At 49.0% G+C, this 27658-nt stretch overlaps 1 protein-coding gene across 4 annotated transcripts in view; it reads left to right on the top strand.

The window, feature by feature from the left end:
* The window catches only part of LSAMP (limbic system associated membrane protein), a 1269728-nt gene that overhangs the window by 1089847 nt on the left and 152223 nt on the right, over positions 1 to 27658 (top strand). For 3 of the 4 annotated variants that reach the window (XM_069635910.1, XM_069635913.1, XM_069635912.1), the window contains exons 5-6: positions 7539 to 7660; positions 23864 to 24020. In XM_069635910.1, the coding sequence (XP_069492011.1) occupies positions 7539 to 7660; positions 23864 to 24020 (279 nt within the window). The remainder of the gene's footprint in view (positions 1 to 7538; positions 7661 to 23863; positions 24021 to 27658) is intronic. The other variant, XM_069635911.1, reaches the window with a different exon arrangement.

The following is a 27658-nucleotide window of genomic DNA, read 5'->3' as shown; positions in this document are numbered from 1 at the left end:
AACACTCAAGACAGCCGGCTACCAGCTCTAGGTGTCCAACAAAGTAAAATCCTTCATCCATACAAAAAGTTATAGAACCATCATCCAAGCCTTGGGTATCTCAGACCAGGATGGCAGGAAGGCTAGCCGTGCAGGGCTCCATGCCCCCACTTTCTTCCCCTTGAGAGACCTAACTGGTATCCACGTTATCACAGGACCAACACAACTCTACAACAACACACCTGCCCTCAGAGAGCTGCACTCGCTACCCCTTGAAGCCTGCATCACCTTCAAGATGGCCCTGATCACTTAGAAGGCTGCGATGATGAGCAACACCCCAACATGCTTGGCACGAATGATCCAAAACATCAACAGCTTAGATTCAAAGAAGTGAAAAAAGGAAACCCCAAGAAAACAACCATCCTGACCTGCCCCAGGACTGTGGAATAGCAAAGCCATAAGCATCAGACCCTCAGCCCCCCTGACTCCTTGTATGACTTCCATTAGATTTATTATTTAAATTTGTCAAGGTCCCTGTGAGAAGAAATGGTCCCAGGTCATTTGGACGCAGAGGACTCGATGCAGGTCACTGGCCCAAAATAATTGCATGATCGAGACTCAAATATGGTCATCGCCATCAGGAAACATGATGGGAAGGGTATGCAGTAATTACAACAAATGGAAAATAACGAACGAACAGCAATGTGATCTAAACATTTATTTAAAAAAAAATCTATTTATTTTAAATATATATTTGAGGTTTGGGGTAAGGGATTAACAAGAGTGGGTTGGGGGCTGGGGTGGGATTAGTAATGAAGCAAAACAGGGGGCTTCGGCTGGACCCCCCAATAAAAAATAAACTCAATATTTTTTTTTTGTTATAAATATTTAGACCAAAGTGTTGTTTGCTATTTATTGATTAGTTATAATCACATGTAACCGATGGGAAGGGCATGCATTTCCCATGCGAGTGGAGCATGCAAGGTGGTGATTTGAGCAGACAGGCATGACTGGAGACAATTCACTGGCAGAGAACCAGGTGAAAGGTGCAGTGAAAGGAATGATGGAGAGAGGCGCATATCAAGGTAGGTCCAGACCTAGTGAGAGGCTATGGTGCCCAGAGCAATAAGTGACACAAACAGGACGGTGATTGATAGGGAGCTTGGCCAATACAGAAGGGAGTTGTTCTATCTGTATGCAAAGTGGGTTCATGAGAATCCCCCCTGGCAAAATATTCTGCCGTTTGGCACATTGGCATGGGTCCACCTTGTGGCAAAGTTGGCATCACCATGATTGAGTACAAAAAGTGCTGCATCGAAGAAGCTGGCTTCTGAAGACGGAATCACATGGCTTCTGCTTATTGCTATCTGTGCCCTCAGAACATTCTAGTAGCATGCAGGCTGTGTGAAGGCGTGCACCAGAAAAAGGTCAACCACTATTGAACAATGCGTCCAAGCAGAAAGTGAGGACTTCAAAAAGGGGAGCCTGCTCTTCCCACAGGTCAGTGAAGAAGGTCAAGAAAGAAGATGGCGGCCAACAGCAGCAGTTGACCTTCAACTTCAGTGGGCAGCGTTCCCCACGTGGGACCTTGAGGTGCCTCAATAAAGGCACGCAGATAGAGCTAAGTAGTAAGGGGTTTGTCCATCTTACGGGAGGCGCTTTAGAGTTGATACTCATGGAAGATCCAGCTTTGCAAACCAGAAGAGAGTTGCACCGAGAGTTGAGGACTGACTCCAGCTGAAGAATTCATCACTCTTGGGCATATCCCTGTCTTCGATGCACTGTGCGATGCGCGGGAAGACTAAGGAAGGTCATGCACGGGATCCTACTTGCGGAGAGAAGCTACCTTGAATAAATCATATGCATGAGTGCTGTCAATCACAAGTCAATCAAGTGTCTCTGACAGAAGACAGGCCGGTTGAACAGACCAAGGCAGTTGGGCTAGTGGTATTGTGAAACAAGCCAGAGATACATTGGGTAAGAAGCATGAATGGCAGCGTATGTTAAATTAAAATTGATTGGTGGGAGGCGAGGATGCCAGATAACTACCGTCTCAATCAAATTGGACCTCCTTTACGTTCTCATGCTGGGCTAAGCACTTACAATAGGTAAGCTGGTAAAATAGCCCAGTGAGCAGCTAAACCTGCGCTACAGAGACTAGGATACTGAAAAAGAAGAAAGACGAGCAAAAACGAAGGGGATGGGAGGATTAGGAAAACGAGTAGGGTTGGAGTAGAAGATGGGGAGCAAGCAAAGGGAAAACAAGCAATGACAAAGCCAATAATTTCGGGATTTTTGCTAAGCCAGGGGTCTGCATCCGGTGTCTTTACAGATGGTTTGGATTACAACTCCCATGGTCCCTCACCATTGGCTATGCTGAATAGGGCTGATGGGAGTTGTAGTCCAAAGTATCTGGAGAGCCAAAATGATGCAGACCCTCACAGCACTGCAGAGACAAGTGTCCACCATTTGTCATTTGCCATGACATACTCACATCTTTGGCCTGCAATTGTGAAGCTTGGGTGGGAAGTGAAAGAACTGCTGCCCTGCTGCAGTGCACCTCCATTTTGTATGCTGTAATGGCACACCACGCCCGCTCCTGCTGCCTTGGGGGCATGCTCCTCTCAGCCTTCTCCAGTTCTTTTTTCAAAGCTCCTTCTTCCATGTTTGGAATGAAGTACTTAGACCAGTCCATCTCCTCAGTCTTCTACCATGATATGATAGGTTATTTAAGCGCGGACCTGGGGATCAAACCTGTGGGTCTCCGTGTCGTCTTGCTTCCAAGGTGAGCACGTTGCCCCTGAGCTATCTTCCCGAGACATGACAACAGTTTTCATTTGGCTGCTTCACCCCCAATCAGTCAAAACTAAGAAAGGAGAGCAAAAGCAAGTGGAAAAAAGTAAGGGGTTGAAGAAAAAAAGACTGGGGACAAAGGAGGGGGTTCACAGGCATACGTCATGTGAAGCAGCATACAGCCACTGTCAGTATTAAATGATTAGAATGATAAAACATTCAGTAGCTCACAATGTGTAGAATCGCTCACCATTTTGCAATGCGGAAGGCAGACATGTGCAAAATGGCTGCCAATGTTGGCATGCACCTGAGATAGTTGGCGAAGAGCATCCCTAGGGGCCTTGCCCTCTTATTCTCGCAGCCTCCGTCACACTACTAGACATTCTCGCTTCAGCAGTCCTGCCAAGGGACAGTCTGCCTACCGCAACATATCGTGCAAGCTGATTGGCTGGACAATGCGAGAGAGGTAGACTGGTAGAGCTGTAGGGCCGGCAATATTAAGGCAAGTACCAGGAGATGTTCGCAGAGCAGGTACCATGCTTAGAGTATCTGGATGAGGATCAAGGACACCCGAGTCCTAGCCCTGGTGTCACCATTTTGCACAGCCGTGTAATCCCGGAAGCACTTCTTGATCTGCCTGTGTCTCACTTCTCTTCTCTTCCCACGGGTTCCATGCTATTATCTCTCCAGTTATTTTTTCAATTACATTTTTACCAAAAATGTTTTGTCAAAAAAAGAATCGAAAAACTTTGTTTTTATATTAGGGGTGCCCCCACCAAGCCGCCCTCTCCTATTATTTACTCCCAATTCCCCACCCTGCCACCCCTTATATCCCCTTAGACACCCCCTTCCCCCTACATTTTCCAATGAGTTTTTCATTGAAGAAAACTCATCGAATAATATGCTGCTGATGTGTTAATCCCACTGACATTAGCAGAGTGGGTATCAAATGCCCCAACATGGTGGCATGGGTCTTTACCACACTGCCAATGTCAATTAGGCAAAAACAAGTGTCTGGGGTGGGAACGGTGGGGAAGGGCTGAATATGGGGCAAGGAGGGGGATAATAGGGGCAGGGAGGTTTGGTGCATGGACGGAACCGGCACTAGGGGGCAAAAAGATTGGCAGGTGCCAAATCGCAAGATAGGTGTGGGCTTGGTGACAAACACAACACCGCGTGGTGTAGAGGACAGGGAGCAAGGGGAGGAGCCTCTGCGTCAACATAGAAGATGGGAAGGGGTGGGGCAGGGAGAAGAGGGCCCTCCTGCGATCATAATGGAGAATGCGGGCGGAAAGGCCCAACCACCAATGAGGTGATGAGTCCCTCAAAAGAGGACCCTGAGCTGAAAATGCCGCACTACAAAGACATGGAACCACTTAAACACAGGATGAACCCATATATAAAGTGATATGCATACATCAGTAATTTACACTCCTCCTTCCAATCCCCAGACACTCCTGGGCAGATCAGCAGATGGTGCCGAAGCGGGAAACTTTCTTAACTGTTTCAAGAGGCTCACAGGGGGGCACTGACTGTGCATCTAACAGCCTACCAACATGGGACCAGAGAGTTGAACAGAAATGGATGACAGGTGGTTAAGGAAATTCAGAAAAAGTTAGGTTTTCTTAGGAGAGCTCGGCCAAGTTTTGGCAGATCCTAATCTATTTCAAATCATTCTGTTCCTTTTCACAATGGGGAAGTTTTCTCAGCGCCGGGGTGCAAAATGAAGGGTAAAAGTAAGGTGTAAAAGCTCATGTACATCTTATATAAGGCCTTTTTGAGTCATTTGGGGGCGTAGAAGGAGCACAAGACAAAAGGACAAAATGAACATGTAAATGTGCTTCCACGTTGTGATTGGCCTTTCTCCTCTTCTGCTCTCCATGTTGTGATTGGCCTCCTCTCCTCTTCTTCTCTCCTTGTTGTGATTGGCATCCTCTCCCCTTCTTCTTGCCATGTTGTGATTGGCCTCCTCTCCTCTTCTTCTCTCCATGTTGTGATTGGCATCCTCTCCCCTTCGTCTCTCCATGTTGTGATTGGCCTCCTCTGCCGTTGTTCTCGCCATGTTGTGATTGGCCGCCTCTCCCCTTCTTCTAACCATGTTGTGATTGGCATCCTCTCCCCTTCTTCTCTCCATGTTGTGACTGGCCTCCTCTCCTCTTCTTATCTCCATGTTGTGATTGGCCTCCTCTCGCCTTCTTCTCTCCATGTTGTGATTGGAACCCTCTCCCCTTCTTCTTGCCATGTTGTGATTGGAATCCTCTCCCCTTCTTCTTGCCATGTTGTGATGTTGTGATTGGCCTCCTCTCCCCATCTTCTTGCTATGTTCTGATTGCCCTCCTCTCCCCTTCTTCTTGCCATGTTCTGATTGGCCTCCTCTCCCCTTCTTCTCGCCATGTTGTGATTGTCCTCCTCTCCCCTTCTTCTCTCTATGTTGTGATTGGACTCCTCTCCCCTTGTTCTCGCCATGTTGTGATTGGCCTCCTCTCCCCTTCTTCTTGCCATGTTGTGATTAACCTCCCCTTCCCTTCGTTTCTCCATGTTGTGACTGGCCTCCTCTCCCCTTGTTCTCGCCATTTTGTGATTGGCCTCCTCTCCCCTTCTTCTCATCATGTTGTGATTAGCCTCCCCTTCCCTTCGTCTCTACATGATGTGATTGGCCTCCTCTCCCCTTCTTCTCTCCTTGTTGTGATTGGCATCCTCTCCCCTCCTTCTTGCCATGTTGTGATTGGCCTCCTCTCCCCTTCTTCTCTCCATGTTGTGATTGGCATCCTCTCCCCTTCGTCTCTCCATGTTGTGATTGGCCTCCTCTGCCGTTGTTCTCGCCAAGTTGTGATTGGCCGCCTCTCCCCTTCTTCTAACCATGTTGTGATTGGCATCCTCTCCCCTTCTTCTCTCCATGTTGTGATTGTCCTCCTCTCCCCTTCTTCTCTCTATGTTGTGATTGGCTTCCTCTCCCCTTGTTCTCGCCATGTTGTGATTGGCCTTTTCTCCTCTTCTTCTCTCCATGTTGTGACTGGCCTCCTCTCCTCTTCTTATCACCATGTTGTGATTGGCCTCCTCTCCCCTTCTTCTTGCCATGTTGTGATTAACCTCCCCTTCCCTTCGTCTCTCCATGTGGTGATTGGCCTCCTCTCCCCTTCTTATCTCCATGTTGCGATTGGCCTCCTCTCGCCTTCTTCTTGCCATGTTGTGATTGGCCTCCTTTTCCCATCTTCTTGCCATGTTCTGATTGCCCTGCTCTCCCCTTCTTCTCGCCATGTTCTGATTGGCCTCCTCTCCCCTTCTTCTCGCCATGTTGTGATTGTCCTCCTCTCCCCTTCTTCTCTCTATGTTGTGATTGGACTCCTCTCCCCTTGTTCTCGCCATGTTGTGATTGGCCTCCTCTCCCCTTCTTCTCGCCATGTTGTGATTAACCCCCCTTCCTTTCGTTTCTCCATGTTGTGTTTGGCCTCCTCTCCCCTTGTTCTCGCCATGTTGTGATTGGACTCCTCTCCCCTTGTTCTCGCCATGTTGTGATTGGCCTCCTCTCCCCTTCTTCTTGCCATGTTGTGATTAACCCCCCTTCCCTTCGTTTCTCCATGTTGTGATTGGCCTCCTCTCCCCTTGTTCTCGCCATGTTGTGATTGGACTCCTCTCCCCTTGTTCTCGCCATGTTGTGATTGGCCTCCTCTCCCCTTCTTCTTGCCATGTTGTGATTAACCCCCCTTCCCTTTGTTTCTCCATGTTGTGATTGGCCTCCCCTTCCCTTCGTCTCTACATGATGCGATTGGCCTCCTCTCGTCTTCTTGTGTTCTACCTTCTCTCACTCCATGTCCCAACCAACTGCCCCACTCTCCACTTCAGGCTTGGGATATGCCACCCAGGGATATTCACATTTCTGACCTTTGTACTGCAGATAAGGTCAGGTGGCGGAACGTGAACGTTGAGTGGTTCTGCCATCAGATGGAGTGTGATTTTGGTAGTGCCACACTGGACGTCTCTTTCCAACTGGTTAGTACTGCTCTCAGCACTATGGCAAGGAATGATGCCACCTCAAATGAAATGGTGTTTTACTGCGCTCTCCTCTGCTACGAATATAGCGCCCCATCCTTGTGACACTCTGGCTGTCCGGGACCTATTGCCTTGCCGTAGAACCAGCCGGACTGCTTGGAATGCCCTCAGAGAACACTGGCAGGTATGTAGGCAGCCATGTGGCCATTCAGTAGTCAAAGTGATGCCAAGAATTATTCATTTTGTTTAAGGTCACATGACGCCAGATCCACCAATAGGGTATTGTGGGTGGGACCGAAACAGATATCACAAGATGCCAGCAAGCACTGATTTAAAGGGCTAATGCTCCAACTGTTAAGGCATGGTCTAGAACCTGGTCAAGAGAAAAAATAACCCTCGTGTTCATGTGGTTGGGTTTTAAGGACCAGCTGAAACACGTGTGAACAAGTGGCATCCCAGTACTCGTGGCTGGCACACAACATGTAGCTAGGGCTGCTTGTGTACACATTTGGGAGAAGATCTGAACACCCGAAAATACTGTGCAAGTACTTTCAATGGGAGTGTCTTGCTTAACAACACTCATGTTTTAAGGCACTACGAATGATGCCTGCACTTCTGCGTACCCTCTGGCCGTTTTCCATTCCATGTTCTTTTGGGTTTCTGAAGAGTTCCACTAAGTGCTTGCTGTTTTACTGTTAAGTGTGGCCATGCAGAAGTGAAGCGGCAATGACTCGACCATCCTGGAAAGTTCTAAAGTACTTGTTTTACCCCCGCAGATCCACCAACCATCACAGACTCCAAAAGTGTTGAAGGCATCGTGGGCAAGACCGCCTTCCTGCGGTGTGAGGCCTCAGCGGTGCCCAGGCCCGACTTTGTGTGGTACAGAGACGACAGCAGGTAAGTATTTTATTGACTCCTTCACCCATTGGCAGTAGAGCTCTGCGGAGGGTCAGGCGGGGATGTTGGTATGGGAATCATGTCATCAGATAACACCCTCCAGCCCACACTGAGCAGACACACTTAAAAACTGGGAATTTGTGAAAGTGCCAGGACCTGTAATTACCTACCTTCTTAGGCATAAATCGCAGGACCCACACTGCACCTGTCTGTGATTAAACTTCTGCAGAATACTCCCTCCTCCCCCCATTCCCACAACATACACCCACTGCCATATGATGTGATCTCTCCTGTTGAAAATGCCTGGTCTCATAGAATGCAGCCACTTCAAAATAGAACGCCTTAACTGCGTGCCATACCTGCTCCCATAAAATATACACGTGCGTGCAGCGCATACCCACTCCCACATTACATGCCAGCCCGCATACAATACACCCATGACCAAATAAAATACTCACTCCCATACAACATTTTCCCTTCTACACCACATACCCACTTCTGCAAGATAAGGAGAGTAAAAACACACACTCATAGACTATACGGTATACAGTAATATCATGCATATATATATATATGGTCGCCATACATGACGTCGCTGGGAAAATGTCATGGCAAAATTATATATGGTGACCATATATATGGGGTCAAAGGGAGCATGGGTTGCGGGGGTATACCCTGCTCCCCTTGAACAAAAAAAAAAAAGGTTTGAGGGGTTTGCGGGCGTGTCCCCAGCATGTTCAATGGGATGATCATGTCCCTGTAAAAAACGACCATTTGTTGGTGACTTTTTTGCCGGGCGACATGTTTGTGGGGACATTATCACATGGAACCGACTACACCAACCCACAGAAATCCGCCACTACCACAGAAAATACTGTCTTTCATGGGACATAAAGATATCATGAGAATACATACCCTTGCACAGATATACCCTCGACCACTCCTGCAGGAAATGGGCACTGATCCCCCATAAATGTGCCCACTGCCTTCACGGTATCCCAACTGTCACAAAACGTAACTCTTGCCACACAGTGCACTTACCACAGCCAGGGCATGCATACTCTGGCACAAGCTGCACACCTTTCTTCCGAATATGCTTTATAACAGATAATACACGCTTTCTTACAATATGCCCCTTGCAAAGAATCTACCCTCAGCCAACCCTGCAAACAATTCTAACAAATGATAGCCTTCGCCCACACAGAAAAATGCCCACTGTCCCAGAGCATGCCACTGTCATTGGATGGCACTTACAGAGAATATACCCATTTCCAAGCTCGCAAATTCCATTTAATTTCACAATACATGCGAATTCCACAAAATATACCACCCCACCAGAATACACCCACGACCGCAAAATATACCAAATAATACATTGCATCTTTTAAACAATTCTCACTCTCTCATAAGTGTATTCCTTTCAGCATGCAAGGTCTCCTGGAGAATACCAAAAACAAAGAGGTGATGGCTGGAAGGTTTAGAATTAATCTTAACCACTGGCAACGCTCTGGGCAACCCTCCAGAGCACCGTTCTTCGCCTGCCAAGCCATTACAGAAGGGAAAGACCATATGCAAATCAGGCTTGGCCCCACCCCAAAAGGGGCAGTCCAGCCCGAACTGCTAGGCCACATCCCCTCTGCACGAGACCACAAGCATCCCCTTCTGTAATGGCTTGGCAGGCGAAGAACGGTGGTCTGGAGGGTTGCCCAGAGCCTTGCCAGTGGTTAAGATTAATTCTAAACCTTCCAGCCATCACCTCTTTGTTTTTGCTATGTCACCCCGAGTGGGACGGGTATGCCCAGACGTGGGTCCCGTGCCTGCTGGGCCTAGAGACCCAAGCTACTCCTCACTGATGAGCCCCAACAAGGGCGAAACATGTTTTGGGGATGCTTGTGGTCTCGTGCAGAGGGGATGTGGCCTAGCAGTTCGGGCTGGACTGCCCCTTTTGGGGTGGGGCCAAGCCTGATTTGCATATGGTCGTTCCCTTCTGTAATGGCTTGGCAGGCGAAGAACGGTGGTCTGGAGGGTTGCCCAGAGCCTTGCCAGTGGTTAAGATTAATTCTAAACCTTCCAGCCATCACCTCTTTGTTTTTGCTCCTGGAGAATACACCCACTCCAGGCAGCGGGCCTAATTCACAGAAGCATTGTACAATGGCCAAACCCCATTGGAAACCGTTCTGTGAATTAGGTCCAATGTTTTTACTGCAGTAGAACGTACACACTGCCTAAGAGTGCAGTGCTCCTGCAGAACCGGCACCACTGCAGTGGAGAATGGTAATTCCAGCAGCCGAATATGGCCTTCCCTTCCAGTAGGACCTCAGCACTTCATATGTATACAGACTACCGCATTATAGGAGAGCATTTTTTCCCACGGGATAAATCGTGCCCATTAGAACACAACTCAGAGACTGAACTCACCCTATATACCTACTCACATGAAATAGGGTCACCCGCCCCTATAGACAATACCCCTTCCATTCACATCTATCTGCTCCTAAGGGACATACCCAAATGAACAGTCTATATACCCACTCACACAGAATGTTCTAAGATGCAACTAGAGTCAACATCTCTTTCTGTCCTGCTGTACAGTCTCCAGTGGATGGCTAAGCATCCACAGGTAGGATACTGGAGGCAGTAAAAAGCATTTGCGACTGGTCATGTAGAGGACCAAGGCAGGTCCAGGATTGTCCAATGATCAGGCACTAATCACCCGTCGATTGGTGACCAATAGCAAACACCATCCATTGACATATTTAACACATGCAATGTAAGTCCAGTCCCCATGTGAAGGATTGCACTGCAGCTTCTACCCCTCTACCCCTATACTTACATAGTTCACGCTGCAACTACATTCTCTGTGTTATTATTACACAGCCCAGTGGCACTCATTTCATTAAGACCAGGAAGATATGAGAAGCCGGGATTCACGCGTGGTGGGGGGAGAGAGCGGATGGTGGTCAGTTAAGGTTAGGGGAAACTCATGAGATTTTTCTCCGCACACCCACCCCCCACACTTTAACATTTCAGGAGATGAATACATTATTATAGAAAGGGGCTCTTTCCTCATGATGGTAGGAAATTAGAAAAGGTGGACATCTTTATAAAGCTCTTCTTGAATATTTCCTGAGGAGGACAATCCTGTCAGGAATATGAACAAGTATTGCAACCAGTGTAGTGGGTAATTCACACGACTTTGGGCCTAGTGTTTCTGGGATCCCGTGAGAAATGTTTTTGTCCGATCTCGAACCTGGCAAAATCTGTCCCAATGACCAGCGCTGGGTGTCTGGCCCTTGCCTGCACGCTGAATTACCGCTGGGCACTACACTGGCTGAATTGGAGGTCATATGAGGGTTTAAATGGTGTGTGGGTCTCTGGGCCTCATTACGAGTCCGCCGGCAACCCTGCCAGTGCTACCAGCGGGTTGCCGCCATACTGGTAACATTTTATTTGCGCCTGATTGCCCAGTGTCCTTGGGAGACTCGGAGTCCGGCAGCCCGGGAAGTCCGGCGCCGGTAAAATGTAAGTCCCCATTTCCACAGAGTGACTGAGGACTCTTTGAGAGTGGGGACACAGAAGCAATTGCACCGTTGCTAAGGGTGCCGGTGCTTCCATGACTGGTCTGCCAACCGTTGCCGCTCGCCTGGCAGGGTCAGACCTGTCGGGCAAAGTGGCCACAGTAGGCAGACTCAGAGTTTGCCGATCCGGAAACAACGGTACCCATGGTCTATAATGAGGCCCTATGAATTAATTTTAAAATGCAAAGGGCTGACAATTGGCTAATTCACTGACTGGTTCAAGAAGCCAGCATCTTGACATGAAAGCAAGAAATTTGGAGAGTTTTGCAAGCAGCAGCAGGGTTCTGCGAAGCCAACCTACCCTTCACAAATTCTGCACCTCTTTACGCACCAACGCCCACAAACCTAGTCTTTCCACCTTCGTATAGCTAGCAATACATAATTGCTATTTGCGAGTTTCATGCCAAATATGCACGTTTCCGACAACTCACATAAACAATCGAAACGTGCCAACAATGTCCCTACGGCAGTCTCTTTTGTAGCCCATAGAGCTTGTTTTTGTTGATGGCCTCCCATTCCATGGGTGCCCTGTGAAGTTCGTTTTGACTAGCGCTTTGTAGCATCGCCTGTATGTGCTTTCCCGCCATTGTGTCGTGTCATGGGGGGGTCTTAGTAGCAGAACGTTCCCTCTCCCGCCCCCAAGATATTTCCTGCTGCTGAGGCTTTCTTCAGGAAAAGGATTTTCCCAGTTGGAGGGGGTTTAATAAAGCACAGATGAATGGTACTGTAAATCATCGCCATTTACTGCGGACATAAAGTGCATTTTTTTTTATTTTTTGTCAACTTGTCAGGTGATAATTACCTGCTGCCGGCAATTGTGTTTCGGAGTGGCGCCAACATAAATAAATTGCCAAGTCATAACAGTTGATCAGGGTTTCCAACCGTTGCGTGCCTTACCGGCAGCGCCGCGGAAGTGCCTCAAGAGCTCATCCTGTTACTAGGGCAATAGCAACCTTCTGCACCTCCCCCGCAGAAACCTTTGGTGCAGAGTCTCGCTTAGCGTCAAGCTGAGGCCCTGTCTCTCAGTGTGAGGATGGCATGACACCTCCAACCAGCTAGGTCCCTAGAGCCTGTGTTTTGTCGGAGCTCCCTTGGAGAAGGAGGTCTTTGGTGGACCTCTCAAACAGAGGAGCAGAGCTCTATAATGTAGAGGCACAACTCTTGCACACACTACATCAACCTTTTGTTTAAAAACGGTGAATAGCCCTGTTGCGTTGCTCTGTGAGCGTGAATGTGGACGTGTAGGGCGTCCACTAACTAAATATACCTGCGGCCAATTTGCTATCTATTAAGGTGTCTGCCTGAGCCACTTAAAGGGGCATGCGAGAACAGATGGACCCCCCACCACAGTAAGACTCGAATTCCTTTTTCTGCTCAGCCCAAGGCTTCAAGTCAGCCTCTGTGTGTCCCAATTATGAGGACAGCTACTAAAAAAATCTCAGTGAGCCTTAAAACATTCTCTGTGCTTCCCAACCACGAGGACAGACCCTAAAATCTCCATTGGCCAGCCCCATTGTGAAGGCTTCCTTAAACGCACCAATAATGATGTTAGGGCTTCAAGATTCCCCTGCGGGGTCCGGTCACGTGGACTGGCCTTATATGTCACAGCCAGTTCAGCGCACGTGAACACATTCCAGACAGTAAAGTATTCTGGGGGCACAGCTCTTCGTCAGAGTACCCATGTTATTTACTTGGAGTATCAGCAACATTGCAGGGGTCCATGTTGGATCTGCCCACCTTGTATTTTGGGGAATGCTCCAATTGTAATCAGTCTCCATTAGCCCAATATAGTTTCCTTTGTCTCGGATGGCCATCATCGTCACCATCCTGTGGCCCCCACTTCCCTAAGGCATTGCGTTTGGTAGTATGGCTTAGTTTGAGAGAGTGCGATGAAGCTGGAATCGAGGTTTGCTACATAAGGCAGGTAGCAACCCCCTCAGGGCAAGCGTTCTTCTATATCATCAGAAGGAGTTAATTCCATATTAGTACCTGGCAAAGGGGGTGTGTCAGGGCTCCCAGCCAATGAGGTGACTGGGAATGGGGTCTTTACTGCACCAGAAAAGACCCCGCTCCGAGCCTCCTCCGAGTGAAAAGCCACAATCTTCCCTCGCCGGGTTGTAGGTAAGTGTGTGCTCTAACGGTGCCGCATCCCCTTCTCATTCCCCTCACCCTACCCCCTTTTCCCACATCTTGTCTCCCCCTCCTTATGCCTATCCCATTTACCTGTGCTGTTCTGTCCTTCCCTACGCCGGGCACAGCACCGATCCAACCATGTCCACCATGGAAACAGAGAAGGGACTCTGTGTAGTTCCCTTTACCCTGTTCCATGGTGGCCATGCTTCCTTTGGTAGTTTTTCTCAAGCTGAAAAAAGTTTACACGCCGTTTAACAACTTGAGAAAAATAAACAATGAGTACATAGAACCTGTGGCACTGCCCGATGACGGGGTGCGCACGCGGCGGCGTGATGTTGCACGCCGCCACGTGCAGCATAAAGAGGGGCGTTCCCGGCCGCGACAGTGCGACCAGGAAGACCGAGCCAGAAGGATGTGTTTCGAGTGAGTCCTTGTGTGCTGGGGGGCCTATGGGGATCGCTGGGGGTCACGACACCCCCCCAACAGTGGCGACGAGTGGGGAATGATGCCTTGGCCCGGCGGTGACGAATCAGCAATTTTTCTTCCTGAAACGGAATCTTGCTGACGTTTCATGCCGTAGGCCGTGCTTCACCCACGCGGCTGGCAGTCATTTTGAATAATCAGGCCGTGGACTTCACAGAGCTCCGGTCTGGGCGGTGAGTGGCATCCAGGCCTAATTTTTGGACACACTGCTAGCGGACAGTTTAATATGTGTGCCTATGCCCGAATTTTGATTTTTTTGTCGAATGTTGGGTCTTCTACGTCGAGTGCAAGCGAGGAGGAGGGCTACAATGGCTGGGCCTGCATAGCCCATAATTCTTCCTTGACTCAATTTTTGGAACAGCTGAAGGCTGGGGCTTTTCTTCATCCTCTTCATTATCAGACTGGTGCCCCTGCTGCTTTGTCATCTTCTTCATCATCACAGAGGTGTGTTGCAGTGGCTCTTCATTTTGCTTCCTGGAATCATCAGGCCTGGTGGCTGGGACTGGGCTGTTAAGGATTACCCGTGGAGGGGGGAAAGTGTGTTCTTGCCATCTTCGCTCCCATGGAGAACTTTCCTGTGCCTGGAGGTGGATCAGAGTTTGAGTTGTGGCCTCCATTTTCCATACTGGGGGTGCCTGTGCGCTCGAACTCTTGAGTGATACTGAAGATCAGGACGGTGCACAACCAGTAGAGGTGCAGCAGCCTCCATTTGCTCAAGCAGGGCCTCAAGGCCCGGTGACTCCAGTGCAGCAAGTGGTAGCACCTGTTGTCCAGCCAATCCTTCCTGCCATGGCCCAGGCATGTGCACACGCAGCCTTGCAGCCCATCCCGGAGTTTGATGTCTCAGGCCCACCTTCTAGCTTGGGGCCCAGATGGAATAGGTGGGTTGACTGCCTGGACATGTCCTTTTGGGCCGCTCAAGTGGTTAATGATGACAGCAGGCTGGCAACCATGTTGTACTCGGCAGGGCCCTCGGTCCAGGAGAGCTTTGAATCGCTTCCACCAGGGGATGGATCCTACGGTCAGGCGAAAACCACGCTTCAAGGCCATTTTCTGCCTCTTGCCAACGCGGACTATGAACGCTTCATGATGTTGTCCGCCAAACAGAAAGAGGACGAGACTTTGGACACGTTCTATGGGCGTCTGAGGCGCCTGTCGCTCGCTTGTGCCTGGGGCGATGTGGAGGACATAATTAGGACCATGCTCATCCAGGCATGCTCCTCGGGCAAGCTCAGGCGCCAAGTGTTGAGGGAGCCCGGAATCACGCTGCCACGCATCCTAGAACTGGGGAGATGCCATGAAGTGTCTGAGGCGAGGGCAGCTAGAATGGAGGCTGGGTCACGCTCCATCAAGACCAAGGAGGTGTGTGCGATGTGGCGCGGTGGCAGAGGCACCTGGCGGCGGACCCCAGGACAGAGCCGGGAGGGCAGGGGAATCCTGCCAAAAGTGTGGGTATGACCTGCCCTACCCAACGGAATGCCCCACGACCGGAAGGACATGCGGAAGGTGTGGGCTGCCAGATCACTTCTCGAGGGTGTGCCAGGCGGCCATGCCTGTGATGGTGCCGTGAGGCCCGGCCCGGTCCAGTCTCCTTCACCAGGGCAGACCGCCTAACGTCGCTCAGGTGGACCAGAGTGAAGAAGACGCCCAAGTGGAAGAGGCAGACGAAGAGGAGGAAGAGAACATTTTCTTCGTCACCAGCGTGGGGATCCTGAAAGGGAAGAACAGGAGGCAGCCAAGGTGCGTGGTGGAAGTCAATCGGTCTCCAGTCCCGGTGGACATGGGGGCGTCCATCAATGTGATGGCCTGGGGACACTATGATGCTATTGACATGTCTCCTAAGTTGGTAGCACCGAAAGCCTGCATCTTCGCTTTCGGTGGTCTGGACCCTATCCCACTGGATGGTGCTTTTGTGGCAAAGGTGGAGCATGACGGCTCGCAAATCATGGCACGCTTCTACGTAACACCGGTGAGCACCAATACCAAGTTGAGCTGTGCAGCGGCGGAGGCCCTCGGCATCGTCAGCTTTGCATGCTCGGTCTATTTGGAGGACATCAATGACTTGCTTGAGAAGTATGCTGCACTGTTCAATGGGATCGGACAGGGTTGCCAGTCAATTAGTCGAAAAAAATTGGTCGACCAGACAAATGGTCGAAGCAAATTGGTCGAAAACCATTTCGTCGAAATTTTTTTTTTCTATTTTAACCCTTTTTTTTTTTTTTTTTGGGGGGGTCCCCCCCAACCCCCTTTTTTTCTCTAAAAACCCCTTTTTTAACTAAACGAAAACCCCAAAAATAAATATATAAATAAAAAAATTTTTTCGACGAAATGGTTTTCGACCAAATTGCGTCGACCAAATTGCAGTCGACCAGTTTTTTTTCGACGAGTTGACTGGACACCATCGGACAGATGGCTGGTGACCCAGTGATGCTGCATATTGATGAATCTCTGCAGCCCATCGCCCTGAAACATCGCAGGGTACCCTTTCACCTTCATGAACATGTCGACAAGGAGCTCGATAACTTGGTCAATCTTTACATAATTGAGAAGGTGGAGGGTCCAACTCCCTGGGTGTTCCCAATTGTAGTGGCCCGGAAACCCAAACAACCAGATGCCGTCAGAATCTGTGTCGACATTAGTCTGCCGAATAAAGCTATCAAGAGAGAGAGGCACCCCACCCTGACAATTGATGACATAATTGCCGAGTTACAAGGCGCTCACTTCTTTTCAAAGCTGGACCTCCGAGCGGGCTACCACCAGGTTGTTCTCCACCCCGAGTTGAGGTATATTACCACCTTTACTACACACCGAGGGCCATACCGCTACAAAAGACTGAGCTTTGGTGTGTCTTCGGCGGTGGAGGTGTTCTAAAATATCATCTGAGGAGCCCTAGCAGATCTGGAGGGTGTCTTGAATATCAGTGATGATATCCTGGTGTTTGCAAGGACTGAGGTGGACCATCTGAGGCGGCTGGCAAAAACGTTTGAGAGGTTGCAGTCCCTGGGCCTCCCCCTCCACAAGGAGAAATGCGAGTTTTTGAGACCATCGATAGAGTTCTTTGGCTTTGTATTCAAAGAAGGGGGTGTATCACCGGACCCCAAGAAGGTCCAGGACATTAAAAAAGGCGCAGTCTCCGGAATCCGTGTCCGATGTGCAGAGCTTCCTAGGTATGGTTAGATACTGTGGACGGTTCATCCAAAATCTTGCCTCCGGGTCGGCACCACTCAGAGCACTGACAAGGAAAGATACTACCTGGAACTGGGGTCCGCTTGAACAGGCGGCATTCGATGACATCAGGGGTGCCCTGGCAGCAGAGGATACCATGGCCTTCTTCTATCCAGCGTTGCCGTCGGAGATCATTGTCGATGCCAGCCCATTCGGCTTGGGCACCGTGTTGACGCAGATTGACCATGATGGGGGTGTCCGCCCGGTGGCTTACGCCAGCAAAGCGCTGTCGGATGCAGAGGAACGGTACTCCCAGATTGAGCGCGAGGCGCTGGCGGTGCTCTGGGGCTGGTGGCACTTCCGGCTCTACGTCCTCGGACGCCCGGTGACGGTGGTGACAGACCACAAGCCATTGCTTCCTATCTTGGCCGGGTCATCGTCCAAGCCGCCGGCAAGGATTGAGCGGTGGATGCTCGCTCTCCTGGAATACGGAGTCACCTTGGTGTATCGGCCAGGGGTGAACAATGCAGCGGACTATATCTCAAGACACCTGGGTGCGCCTGGGAAGGAAGACCATGACACATGTGCGGAAGAAGCCGATGAACATGTATGTGTGGTGGTGGAGGTGGCCATGCCGAATGCAATGCCCCTGGAGGAGCTCGAAGCTCCTGCAGCGGAAGATGAGTGTTTCTAAATCATGAGGCACTCCATGCAGCATGGCTCCTGGAAGTCGGTGCTGGAGGCCCTGGCGGGGCGCACTCAGGAGGCCAGAACTGGACTGGAGCAGGTGTGGAAGTTCCGGGAGGAGCTCTCTTTTTCAGCATCCGGTCTTCTGCTCAGGGGAGATCGCATTGTTGTGTCCCAATCCAAGGTGAACAAGGTGATCACCCTTGCTCACCGTGGACACCAGGGCGCCGCCACGACTAAAGCCCGACTAAGATTGAAAGTGTGGTTCCCGGAACTGGAACGCAAAGTGGACTAATTTGTGGCGGCCTGCGTTTGGTGTCAGGCGGCATCTCCCCTGCAGCGTGAGCCTGCCATAGAGGCGATGCCTCGGGGGACACGACCCTACAAAGTTCATGCAGACTTTGGCTCTACCACGATGGGCACCCACTTCCTGGTGCTGGTCGACGAATACTCAAGATACCTGGAAGTGGAATTCGTGGAGTCGGTGGCGTTTGAGCATGTGGTGGTGGCCGTAGAAAAAGTTTTTGAGGCCCATGGTTTCCCTCACACACTGTGCTCGAACAACGGGGCGCCATTCCAGAGCGAGCAATTCTTGGAGCTAATGGAGAGCTGCGGGTGCTACACAGGAAGATCACACCCCTCTGGCCAAGGGCAAATGGCGAAGCCGAACGGCTGATGAGGACTCTGAACAAGACCTTTAGAATCACCCAGGTCAGGGGCAATCCCTCCAAAGAGCTCTCTATCAATTCCTGAGGGTGTACCGCACCACCCCACATGCCTCCACCGGAGTGGCCCCGGCAGAGGCGTTATTCAAACGGTGCCCTCGGGGGCTGTTACCGGAGGTGGGGGAGAAATCCGGCGAGGACTTAGCCCGCAGCAGCTGGAGCCGGGTGATGAGGTCCTCATTCGAAATAGACACCCTCATGGAAAGCTCTCCCTTCCGTATGAGCCTGACCCGCTGGACGTCGTTGCAGTCAAGGGATCCATGGTGACTGCCTCGGACGGAAGGTCTGCAGTAACCTGCAATGTAAGCTTCTTCAAGAAGATAGGGGATCCGAGACCTGACCCGCCCCCTGATCCGGATTTAAGGGTGGTTCCTGAGGACCCTGCCTGCCTGAGTCCCTGGCCCGAACGATGCCTGTGGACAGATCACCCGTGACGGAGGTGAGCTGGCAGTACCCCCAGAGGGCTGGGCGAGGAAAACCCGCTCACCTCAGCGACTACGTATTGGGACATTTGTCTGAGGATCCTGATGGTGATAACTGTTAAATAAAGGGACCCGGGCGGATGTCAGTAAAGGGGTGTTTTGGAACTGGGTCTTAGATGTGGTTATCGTTGTAGTGATAGTTGGTTTGCAGTAGTATTTAAATGTTTGTTGTTGTCCTCCTGAAAAAAGGAGGAGTGTGGCGCTGCCCGATGACGGGGCGCACCCGCGGCGGCATGACATTGCACGCCGCCGCGTGCAGCATAAAGAAACGGGGCGTTCCCGGCCACGACAGTGGGACCGGGAAGCCCGAGCCAGAAGGACGTGTGTCGAGTAAGTCCTTGTGTGCTGGGGGGCTTACAGGGATTGCTGGGGGTCAGGACACACCCCCCAACAGAACCCATGGGGGGCATTACTGCTCAGTTGTAACTGCTGCACTGCTGCCCCGAAAGCATTATTAGCATTAATGACCCCCCCCCCTCGGGTTCTATTGCTTTATTAAGGTACATGACACTGTTTCCTAATTAAATCAATAGAGGATATCAAAGAAGTGATCTCTAAAGATTATTCTAAAGAGTATTCTGTGTGATCTCCAAGATGGGTGTCGGCCAAGGGTACCGCCCCAACATGAATGCAAGCAAGGTGTGGGTATCATGACATATCTCCTGTTTTTCCATGGAATCACTACACTCAGCCACACACCAATGAACAGCTTCACCCAGCCCTACACCAAGCAACAACTGTACCCAACCTTACACCAAGTAACCTCTACTCCAAGCCCTACACCAAGGAACAACTAAACCCATCCTTACACCAAGGAACAGCTACACCCAACCTTACACCAAGTAAACCTAGACTCCCAGCCCTACACGATGGAACAGCTTCACCCAACCTTACACCAAGTAACCTCTTCTCCCAGCCTAACACCAAGGAACGACCACAACCAGCCCTACACCAAGTAACAGTGGCACCTGGTGCTACACGAAGAAACAACTGCACCCAGACATACACCAAGGAACAGCTACACTCAGCCCTACACCAAGGAACAACTGCACCCAGCACTACACCAAGGAACAAATGCAACCAGTATTACACCAAGGATAAACTATTACCAGTCCTACACTGAGTAACAGCTACGCCCAATCCTACACCAAGGAACAACTGCACCCAATCATACACCAAGGAACAACTACATCCAACCTTACACCAAGTAACTTCTACTCCCAGCCCTACATGAAGGAACAGCTACATCTAGGTTTACACCATGAAACAACCACACTCAGCCTTACACCAAGTAACTTCTACTCCCAGACTTACACCAAGGAACAACTGCAACCAGCCTTACACCAAGGAACAACTGCATCCAGCTGTACACAAAGGAACAACTGCATCCAGCCGTACACCAAGGAACAACTGCAGCCAGCATTACACCAATGATAAACTATAACCAGCCCTACACTAAGCAACAGCTACACCGAATCCTACACCAAGGAACAACTGCACCCAAGCATACCCAAAGGACCGACTACATCCATTTTTACACCAAGAAACAACTGCACCCAGTCTTACGCCAAGTAGCCTCTACTCCTTGCCCTACACCAAAGAACAGATACATCTAGGTTTACACCAAGGGATAACTAAACCCAGCCATACAGACAAGCAATGACCAGCCACGTTTAACACCTACAACAGGCAACTACTCCCAACATAAAAACATTAGGCAGTAAAAATACTCCCAGCAGAAAAAGGAAACAAAAGACATAGAGCATATCATACTCTGCTTCTAGTCACATTGTAGTACAGATATAGTAGCATTGGTGATACCAGCAGAGCAGCGTTACAGGAAGGAACTCAAATGATATTACCATTTGGCCAGATCTATGTGATCACTGCGATCCCAAAATGTCGAGTTTTTGTTTATTGTTTTACCCCATTTCACAGCGCCCTCCATGCCCCACCATATTTCTGTTTAGCTTATCACCCCCCCACCCGACATATATATGCAGTCAAATGGTGCTTTAAAAATTCGACATTTTTGGATTCGCAGTGATGGTCTGCGAAGTAATGGGGTGATACCATTTGACCTACAGAGGAACTGTATGTGTCTTTCCATTGCTTGAACTACTAGGTGCAAGGAGGTATGGCCTAGAAAAGGACTCCCTGAAAAAGTACCTCCCTGAGAATAAAAATTACATTTTTTTTACTCCCCACAAATCTTTTACTGCCAACTTTAAAAATAGGGGGTAGGAGAATCTTAGCAGGAAGCTTCCCTATGTGTCACAAAGGCCTATTATATCCCTCGGCCCAACTCCATGTTGCCAAAGAGGTAATGCCCTTGTTTTAGCTACAGCTGAAGTTGCAGCACAGAAATGTGAATCCCCCCCCCCCCTACAAAACCCTAAAGTGCATGTGGGCTTCCCTGCAATACATGTGATGCATTACCTAAATGCAAATATATCATTTTCAAGCTGACCTCTGCTTTCAGATCCAGAGTTTGGCACTTCTAACCCATGTGGTCCAGTGGTAACTCACCCAGAGAAAAGGGTGCGTAGGATAAAGGGCATGCCATGACCATGGCACATACCCTCTTTGGTAGTGCTCGGGAAGCTGGAAAGAACACATCAGCTTCATATCACTCCCATGATACATTAAGAATTAAAGAAGGAAGACTGCCTATTCGAGCAGATTGGAACTGCACAGAGGTATTTCCTACAAAAGGATTCCCTGAAACAGTACCCCCTTAGGAATAAGAATTAACTTTTTACTCCCCTGAAATCATTTGCTCCCAACTTTAAAAATAAGGTTATAAGACTCCCACAGCAGAATCTTAGCAGGGGGCTTGCCTATGTGTCACAAACGGCTACTTCTATCCTTCGGCCCAACTCCATGTTGCCAAAGAGGAGAATCCTCCGCCCTTGGTGGAATTCCACGAACTCTTGCAATGCATTTTGGGAAGAATATAAACTACATCATTTCCCTGGGCTGCTCCTAGGATGCAAGGTGGTCTTATATAGCGCATCACTGCTACTTACGGGGCCACATGGTTCTGGAAGGGATAATTGTGGAGGTTTAGTGGAATGATACAGGTCTGACGTGATGGCGGTCGCAGGCACGAAGCACCTCAGTCCTGTTTGCCGGTATGATTCTAGGCGGTTTAGTGACACTTGGGTTTTTTTCTATCCAGAGCGTACAGCCCGAGATCGGTTAGCTGCCAGCGCTGGGAGACAGGGGAGAGCTACTTGTCTGGGAAAGGGGGAGTGGGTTATGGTCATGTGAAATGAGACAACTGACAGCAGACATTTAATTTCTGATTAAAATAAGTTACTGGAACTTCCTTGTTCAAGGTCCTTGTGTAGGGAGCTTGCCAAACTGCACAGTTCCCTGTCCACAAAGCCAGGAGGACCCTTACTCATCAACTATGTATGTAGCCACTGCTCAGCTCAGTGACTGTGAGAGAACGGACATCACTTATTGCAGATGTCCCTGGCGTTGTTATGGAAACATAGCACCCAACCTATAGGGCTCCAAGTTCTTACATACATATATATGATAAGCAAGGGCTGCTTCATTGTTATCTATTAGCAATTGTTGCATTTTGCAACACTCTACAGATACTACATACAGTCAACATGTCCTAATAAGCCCACTCTCGCCCCCATAAAGTAAAGCATACACAGAGCTAGTACATGTCCAGGAATCTACCCCATATCTTCTCAAAAAAGACCATTGACGTCTTCCGACGATATATCAATCTTTCCATGTCAGCCAATTTTAACATTTCATCCATCCAATCTCATGGTCCATTGACCAACAAGAGGACACAGCGTGTTTGATCCAAAAAAGGTAACACACGGAAAAATAGATACATAATCATAATTCTGCTTGCCCTTTTCAGCAGTTGCAAGGCAATGTGGCCCAATTGTCCTCGCTGCTTGGAATCGGGCTGTAACACATGTTATCGGCCCGTGTCACACGGATCAACTTTTGTCTGCAATCTGAATGCACAATTTCAGCCATGAACAAGGGAAGTTAAAATATTCTTTGGGGGGGACACGTTACATTTGTTTCCGGTTCAAAGCAACGCCCTTTGTAACTGAAAAAGGGCCAGAGTTTCTTCCGATTGGCTCTATAGGAATCCTGGGCTGTGCGCTCCTGAGGGTTTGTGATACACTGAAGGGACAATCATTGCACAGAGTTAAAATGTCTACCACACTTAAGTATTAGGGTGGAAGGTGGTAAGGTGCTGAATTCCTTCTCCCTGTATTCCTTTCTCTACAGCAATCCCAAACGAGGGAAGAGACAGTCAGGCACAATGAATGGCAGACCACACCTCTTATTACAGAGGTATTCAAACTGAGGGGCGGGCCCCGTTAGGGGGCCCAAAGGATGCCTGGGCAAGGCTGGAGGCCCTTTCAAATGGAAAGACTGTAACTGTGTCCAATAGAAAAATATAAGCAGTTCTTCCATTTAGGGGAAAACGGGGAGCACAGCAGTATGTTTGCCTATGGGAGGGGGCAGCATAACAGGCTTGGAAAGCACTGTAATGGAGGGTGGGTTATGGTCCTTGAACACATTTCCTTTGATGCCAATTCTGGCATGATTCATTTTATCCTAAAGCCATTTCTGATGAATCCTGTACTCAATGCACCCAAATTCTTGTTTTGGCCTTTGGCACCTATTTTGTTAAATTCACCAGACCCTATTCTGGTCATGCCACTCAACTACGCACATGGGTACTGGAATAGAGGCCCTCCAGATGGCTTGGACTACAACTCCTATAATCAGTCACTAAAGACTATTTTGGGTAGAGCCTATGGGAGTACTAGAGGCCCTCAGTTTGGGGACCACTGAGTGTTTCGAGAGAGTACCCATGAAATAAAGTCCTCTTATTATGCTACCTGGCTCCTTTACTTATGTTGGTAATTTTGTTCGCTTGGCTGTTTCTCTCTCTTGGACTCTCAGGGTAAACAGCGCCCAGGGCCTGGAGATCAAGAACATTGGCAGCCACTCCGTCCTGGTGGTATCCAACGTCACCGAGGAGCATTACGGCAACTACACCTGCGTGGCCACCAACAAGTTGGGATTTACAAACACCAGCCTATTCCTCTACAGTGAGTATGGGATGAGGGGGTGGGTAAGGGCAGTGTGCCATGGGCCTCGGGTACTCCTGCCCCAAGATGAAGTTACTCATTACGAAGTCATAAATCCTTAAGGAGACATACCTATAGGCTTACTTTTAAGGGTTTTTCAAATGCGTGCTGATATAGCCATATGAAAAATACATAGGTGCTGTGTGCAACCCTGATATGCCATAGGCATGTGCACAAATGGAATACACGTTTACAATGAATTTTAATTGGCCAGCCAAGTTTTTTATGCCACGTGTAAGCACCTATGGCAACTGGAAGGCCAAGTAATGTCATCCAACTGGATGGGGGAGTGTGCGAGTCGCCTGACCCTCTTCTATTTCTACATGTATGGGTGTCAATTTTTAGCACATGTTACTTCACCTTCATACAGAGTGAACATCAGCTGCTGGACCCCAAGAAGGACACTTGGACCCAGTTCCCCCTCTACTGCCATGCCCCCATGCCATTTCCCTGGCAGCAGATGGCGTAAGACTGTGAATGCACCCAGACCCTCAGCGGTGCTGGCCAAACACTAACCAGCAACATATCCAGTGGCCGAGATGTGGGGGCACTCATTCAAAAGACCTGTGGCCCGAATAGATGGATAGTGCACCTGCGTGTATGTGCACACACACATATATGTGTAGTGTGCTTAGAGTATGTGCAACATCACTTTGCCATACATCAAGTCAGGAGGCTGTGCATGCAGCAGGCAGTCAGAAACAAGTTTAGTTTTGGCAAAATCAGAAGCCCCCACCCCAGGTATACAATACTTCTTACACATGTTCATAGACCACAAGCAAACAAGGCAGAACACCTATGTTTCTGAAGGATGTGTGGGACACATGCACACGGTTCCCACAGCACAGAACCAAGCCTGGCCTGGGACAAATTGACAGCTCAGGCATTGATTGTACATGTGATGATTTCCCCGGATAATCTGAAATGTTAGAATTCTGCTCTGTTTCGAGGCTGTCAGTGAATCCCTGTGCATAGTTATTGAACGCACACCAATGTTGTCAGGACATGTTTTATGAGAAATTGATGTTTTTCATGTAGGGAAATTAGTTCATGTTAACTTGATTCAAAAGGCAAATACGCACTAAACTAGAACCGCCATCCTCAACATTGGATGCATCATTTTAGATTCTACGAGGGCTCAGAAGGTGAGTGAGTGAGTGAGTGAGTAAGTGAGTGAGGGAGTGAGTGAGTGAACAATCAAAGCTCGATGAGCACCAAACAGAACAAAATGTGTGGAGGCATAGCATGGATCAGGTTCCGCACTCAGAAAACGGAAGAGACGGGAAAGATCGGTAAACGGGGAAGGCCTTCATGGCTTTCTGAAAGACCATCAGATCAGGAAGCAACCAAATACTATGAGCAAGGGGCCTGGGCATTGGGGGCTGACTTGCTTAACAAAGCCAGCTGGAGCCATCAAAGCCAGCTGGAGCCATCAACTTATGTTTCGATCACTGCAGCCTTGACTTGAGTATTCTCCCTCCCTAATTTTAGCAGAACAATGCAACGTAACAAAGACTCTACTTTCTAAAATGTTCAATACTACATGCACATAGGAGCTTTGCTCTACTCCCAATAAAGTGTTCTAGATAGTGTCACAGAATACATTGAAATCTCACACATTGTCACACTGATAATGTTGTGATGTCACGCATTGGTCAAATGATAAGGTTGTTGTTCTAAGCCACAACATACATGCTCATGTGCACTATATATGAATAACTCTTACTCAGTAAGCAGGCCATGCATGCAGATATGTGTGTAAATTAATTACAAAGAAGGTTGAAGTGTTTAGAAATATTCTTAAAGTGCATTTTTACGTCCACTGCAACCATTTCAGTGACCTTGACATCAGAGCTGGTGAACAAGTTCCCGAGAACCTCGTTCTAGATTTTCTGGGGCATGTTCCCTGCTCTGGAAATATAAAAAACATTGTCTATCTATTGTTGGTGTTCTATATAGCGCTGCTGCCTTCGAGCTGATTCTAGGTGCTTTCCGACACTACAGTATACACCAGTAGCAGAAACGCAAAGCTTTAGTCACCTGCAGTGGTGGTGGTGGTCCCTCGTCCCTGAGATCCCCCAGTGAAAGACAAAGGCCTGCATCTATAGACAGATTAGACACTGGCAAGTAAAGGGAAGCTGTGTTATAAGGCGCCCAAAATGGAGCCATATTAGCTAAAAGGTTCAACGATGCAATTGCAATATTGTATACTATTAGCAACTGGCCAAACCTTGCCCAAATGTGAAAAAGAAATGCTTTCAATGTTTTTTTTTTTTTTACACCAGGGAAAGCGTTGGTGCAAAAATGCATTGACATAATCCTTTATTTTTGTGCAGTGTGTTTCTAGTTTCTACACAATGAAAAGTTGCACCTGCACCAGTGCAGGCTCTGAATAACAGCACAGCTGCGGCCCCACCATTACTGGATCTATCAGTGGCCTGGGATGCAGTAGGCCGCCCCATCCTGGTCAAGATGCTGCGGCAAAACCAAAATGCTCAGATGCCTCCGGGCTATGCGCACTATACAACTGAGAAATAATAAATAAATAAATAAATACATAATGACCTGGCATTGTGGGAGCAACCTTTGTCTTGGAATCTTGCTCTTACTATCATTGTCAATTTTATAGTGCTGCTGTTAGTTCATTGTGTTTAGGCGCTATGGTGGAAGCACTCCATAAATAAGTAAATACAACTGCAAATCTTCGTTCCTAAAAGACTTGAGCACCACTGTAGTCAAAGGTCACACCCCAAAGTCGCCAAGTTACCTCAAGGGTCCACCCTCATCCCTTGGTTTTTCATCAGCTTAATGCAATCACTGGCTTCCAAACTGTATACATTGTCCTCATCATTTCAAATGATTGCAGGTGATTCCCTAGTCCTGACTACCCTAGTGCTCAGTATCTTAGTCATGTCCTAATCAGACTCCCAGAGAAACGCGCCTTATTGACTCATTGTGGCCCAGCAGTGGATTATATGGCATTTATTACGCGCCTATACACAAGTGTTTCAAGGCGTGACCAGGCAAGTGAGGGGAACAGAGGGAGGACAAAAAACAGCGATCTTACAGGACCTAGTGACATCGACATTGTGCAAGTGCAGGGGACAGGGGAGGGCAGAAGTGGCAGTTCAGGGGGAGTGGGAGGATGGACAAGTGCAGGACAAGGAATCAGCATAAACAAGTAGTGCAGCTAACAGGTGGCAAGTACGAGTGTTAGAAGTGCAGGCAACAAGTGTGTAATAAGTGCAGGAAAGGGGACTGTAGACTTACAGATACAAACCACATGTGTGGGGGTGCCAGGAGGCAGTGTGGGTATGCAACTCAAAAGGCAGGGACCTGGGCTCGAATTCAGAGGGTAGCCAGGTGCCCAATGCTCGTGTCAGACAGGAGATCAGCAGGAGAGGGGAAGAGAGGAGGCAGAAGCAAAGAGGAAGGGCTTGAGGTGCTTACGGAACTGGAGATGGTTCTGCTCAAGTTTCAGGGAGGTAGGGAGGCTGTTCCAGAGGGAGGTCCCAGCTGAAAAAAGAGATCTGCCCCCAACCCGTTGCTTGGAGAAACGCCTGACACTTAATGAGTTGGAGGTGGAGGTGCGAGGGCTC

The sequence above is a fragment of the Ambystoma mexicanum genome, chromosome 7p (assembly GCF_040938575.1).
Source record: "Ambystoma mexicanum isolate Mex_15411 chromosome 7p, UKY_AmexF1_1, whole genome shotgun sequence".
Lineage (NCBI taxonomy): Eukaryota > Metazoa > Chordata > Amphibia > Caudata > Ambystomatidae > Ambystoma > Ambystoma mexicanum.
The sequence above is the reverse complement of the archived record's forward strand: the minus strand, read 5'-3'. Positions and strand labels throughout refer to the sequence as shown.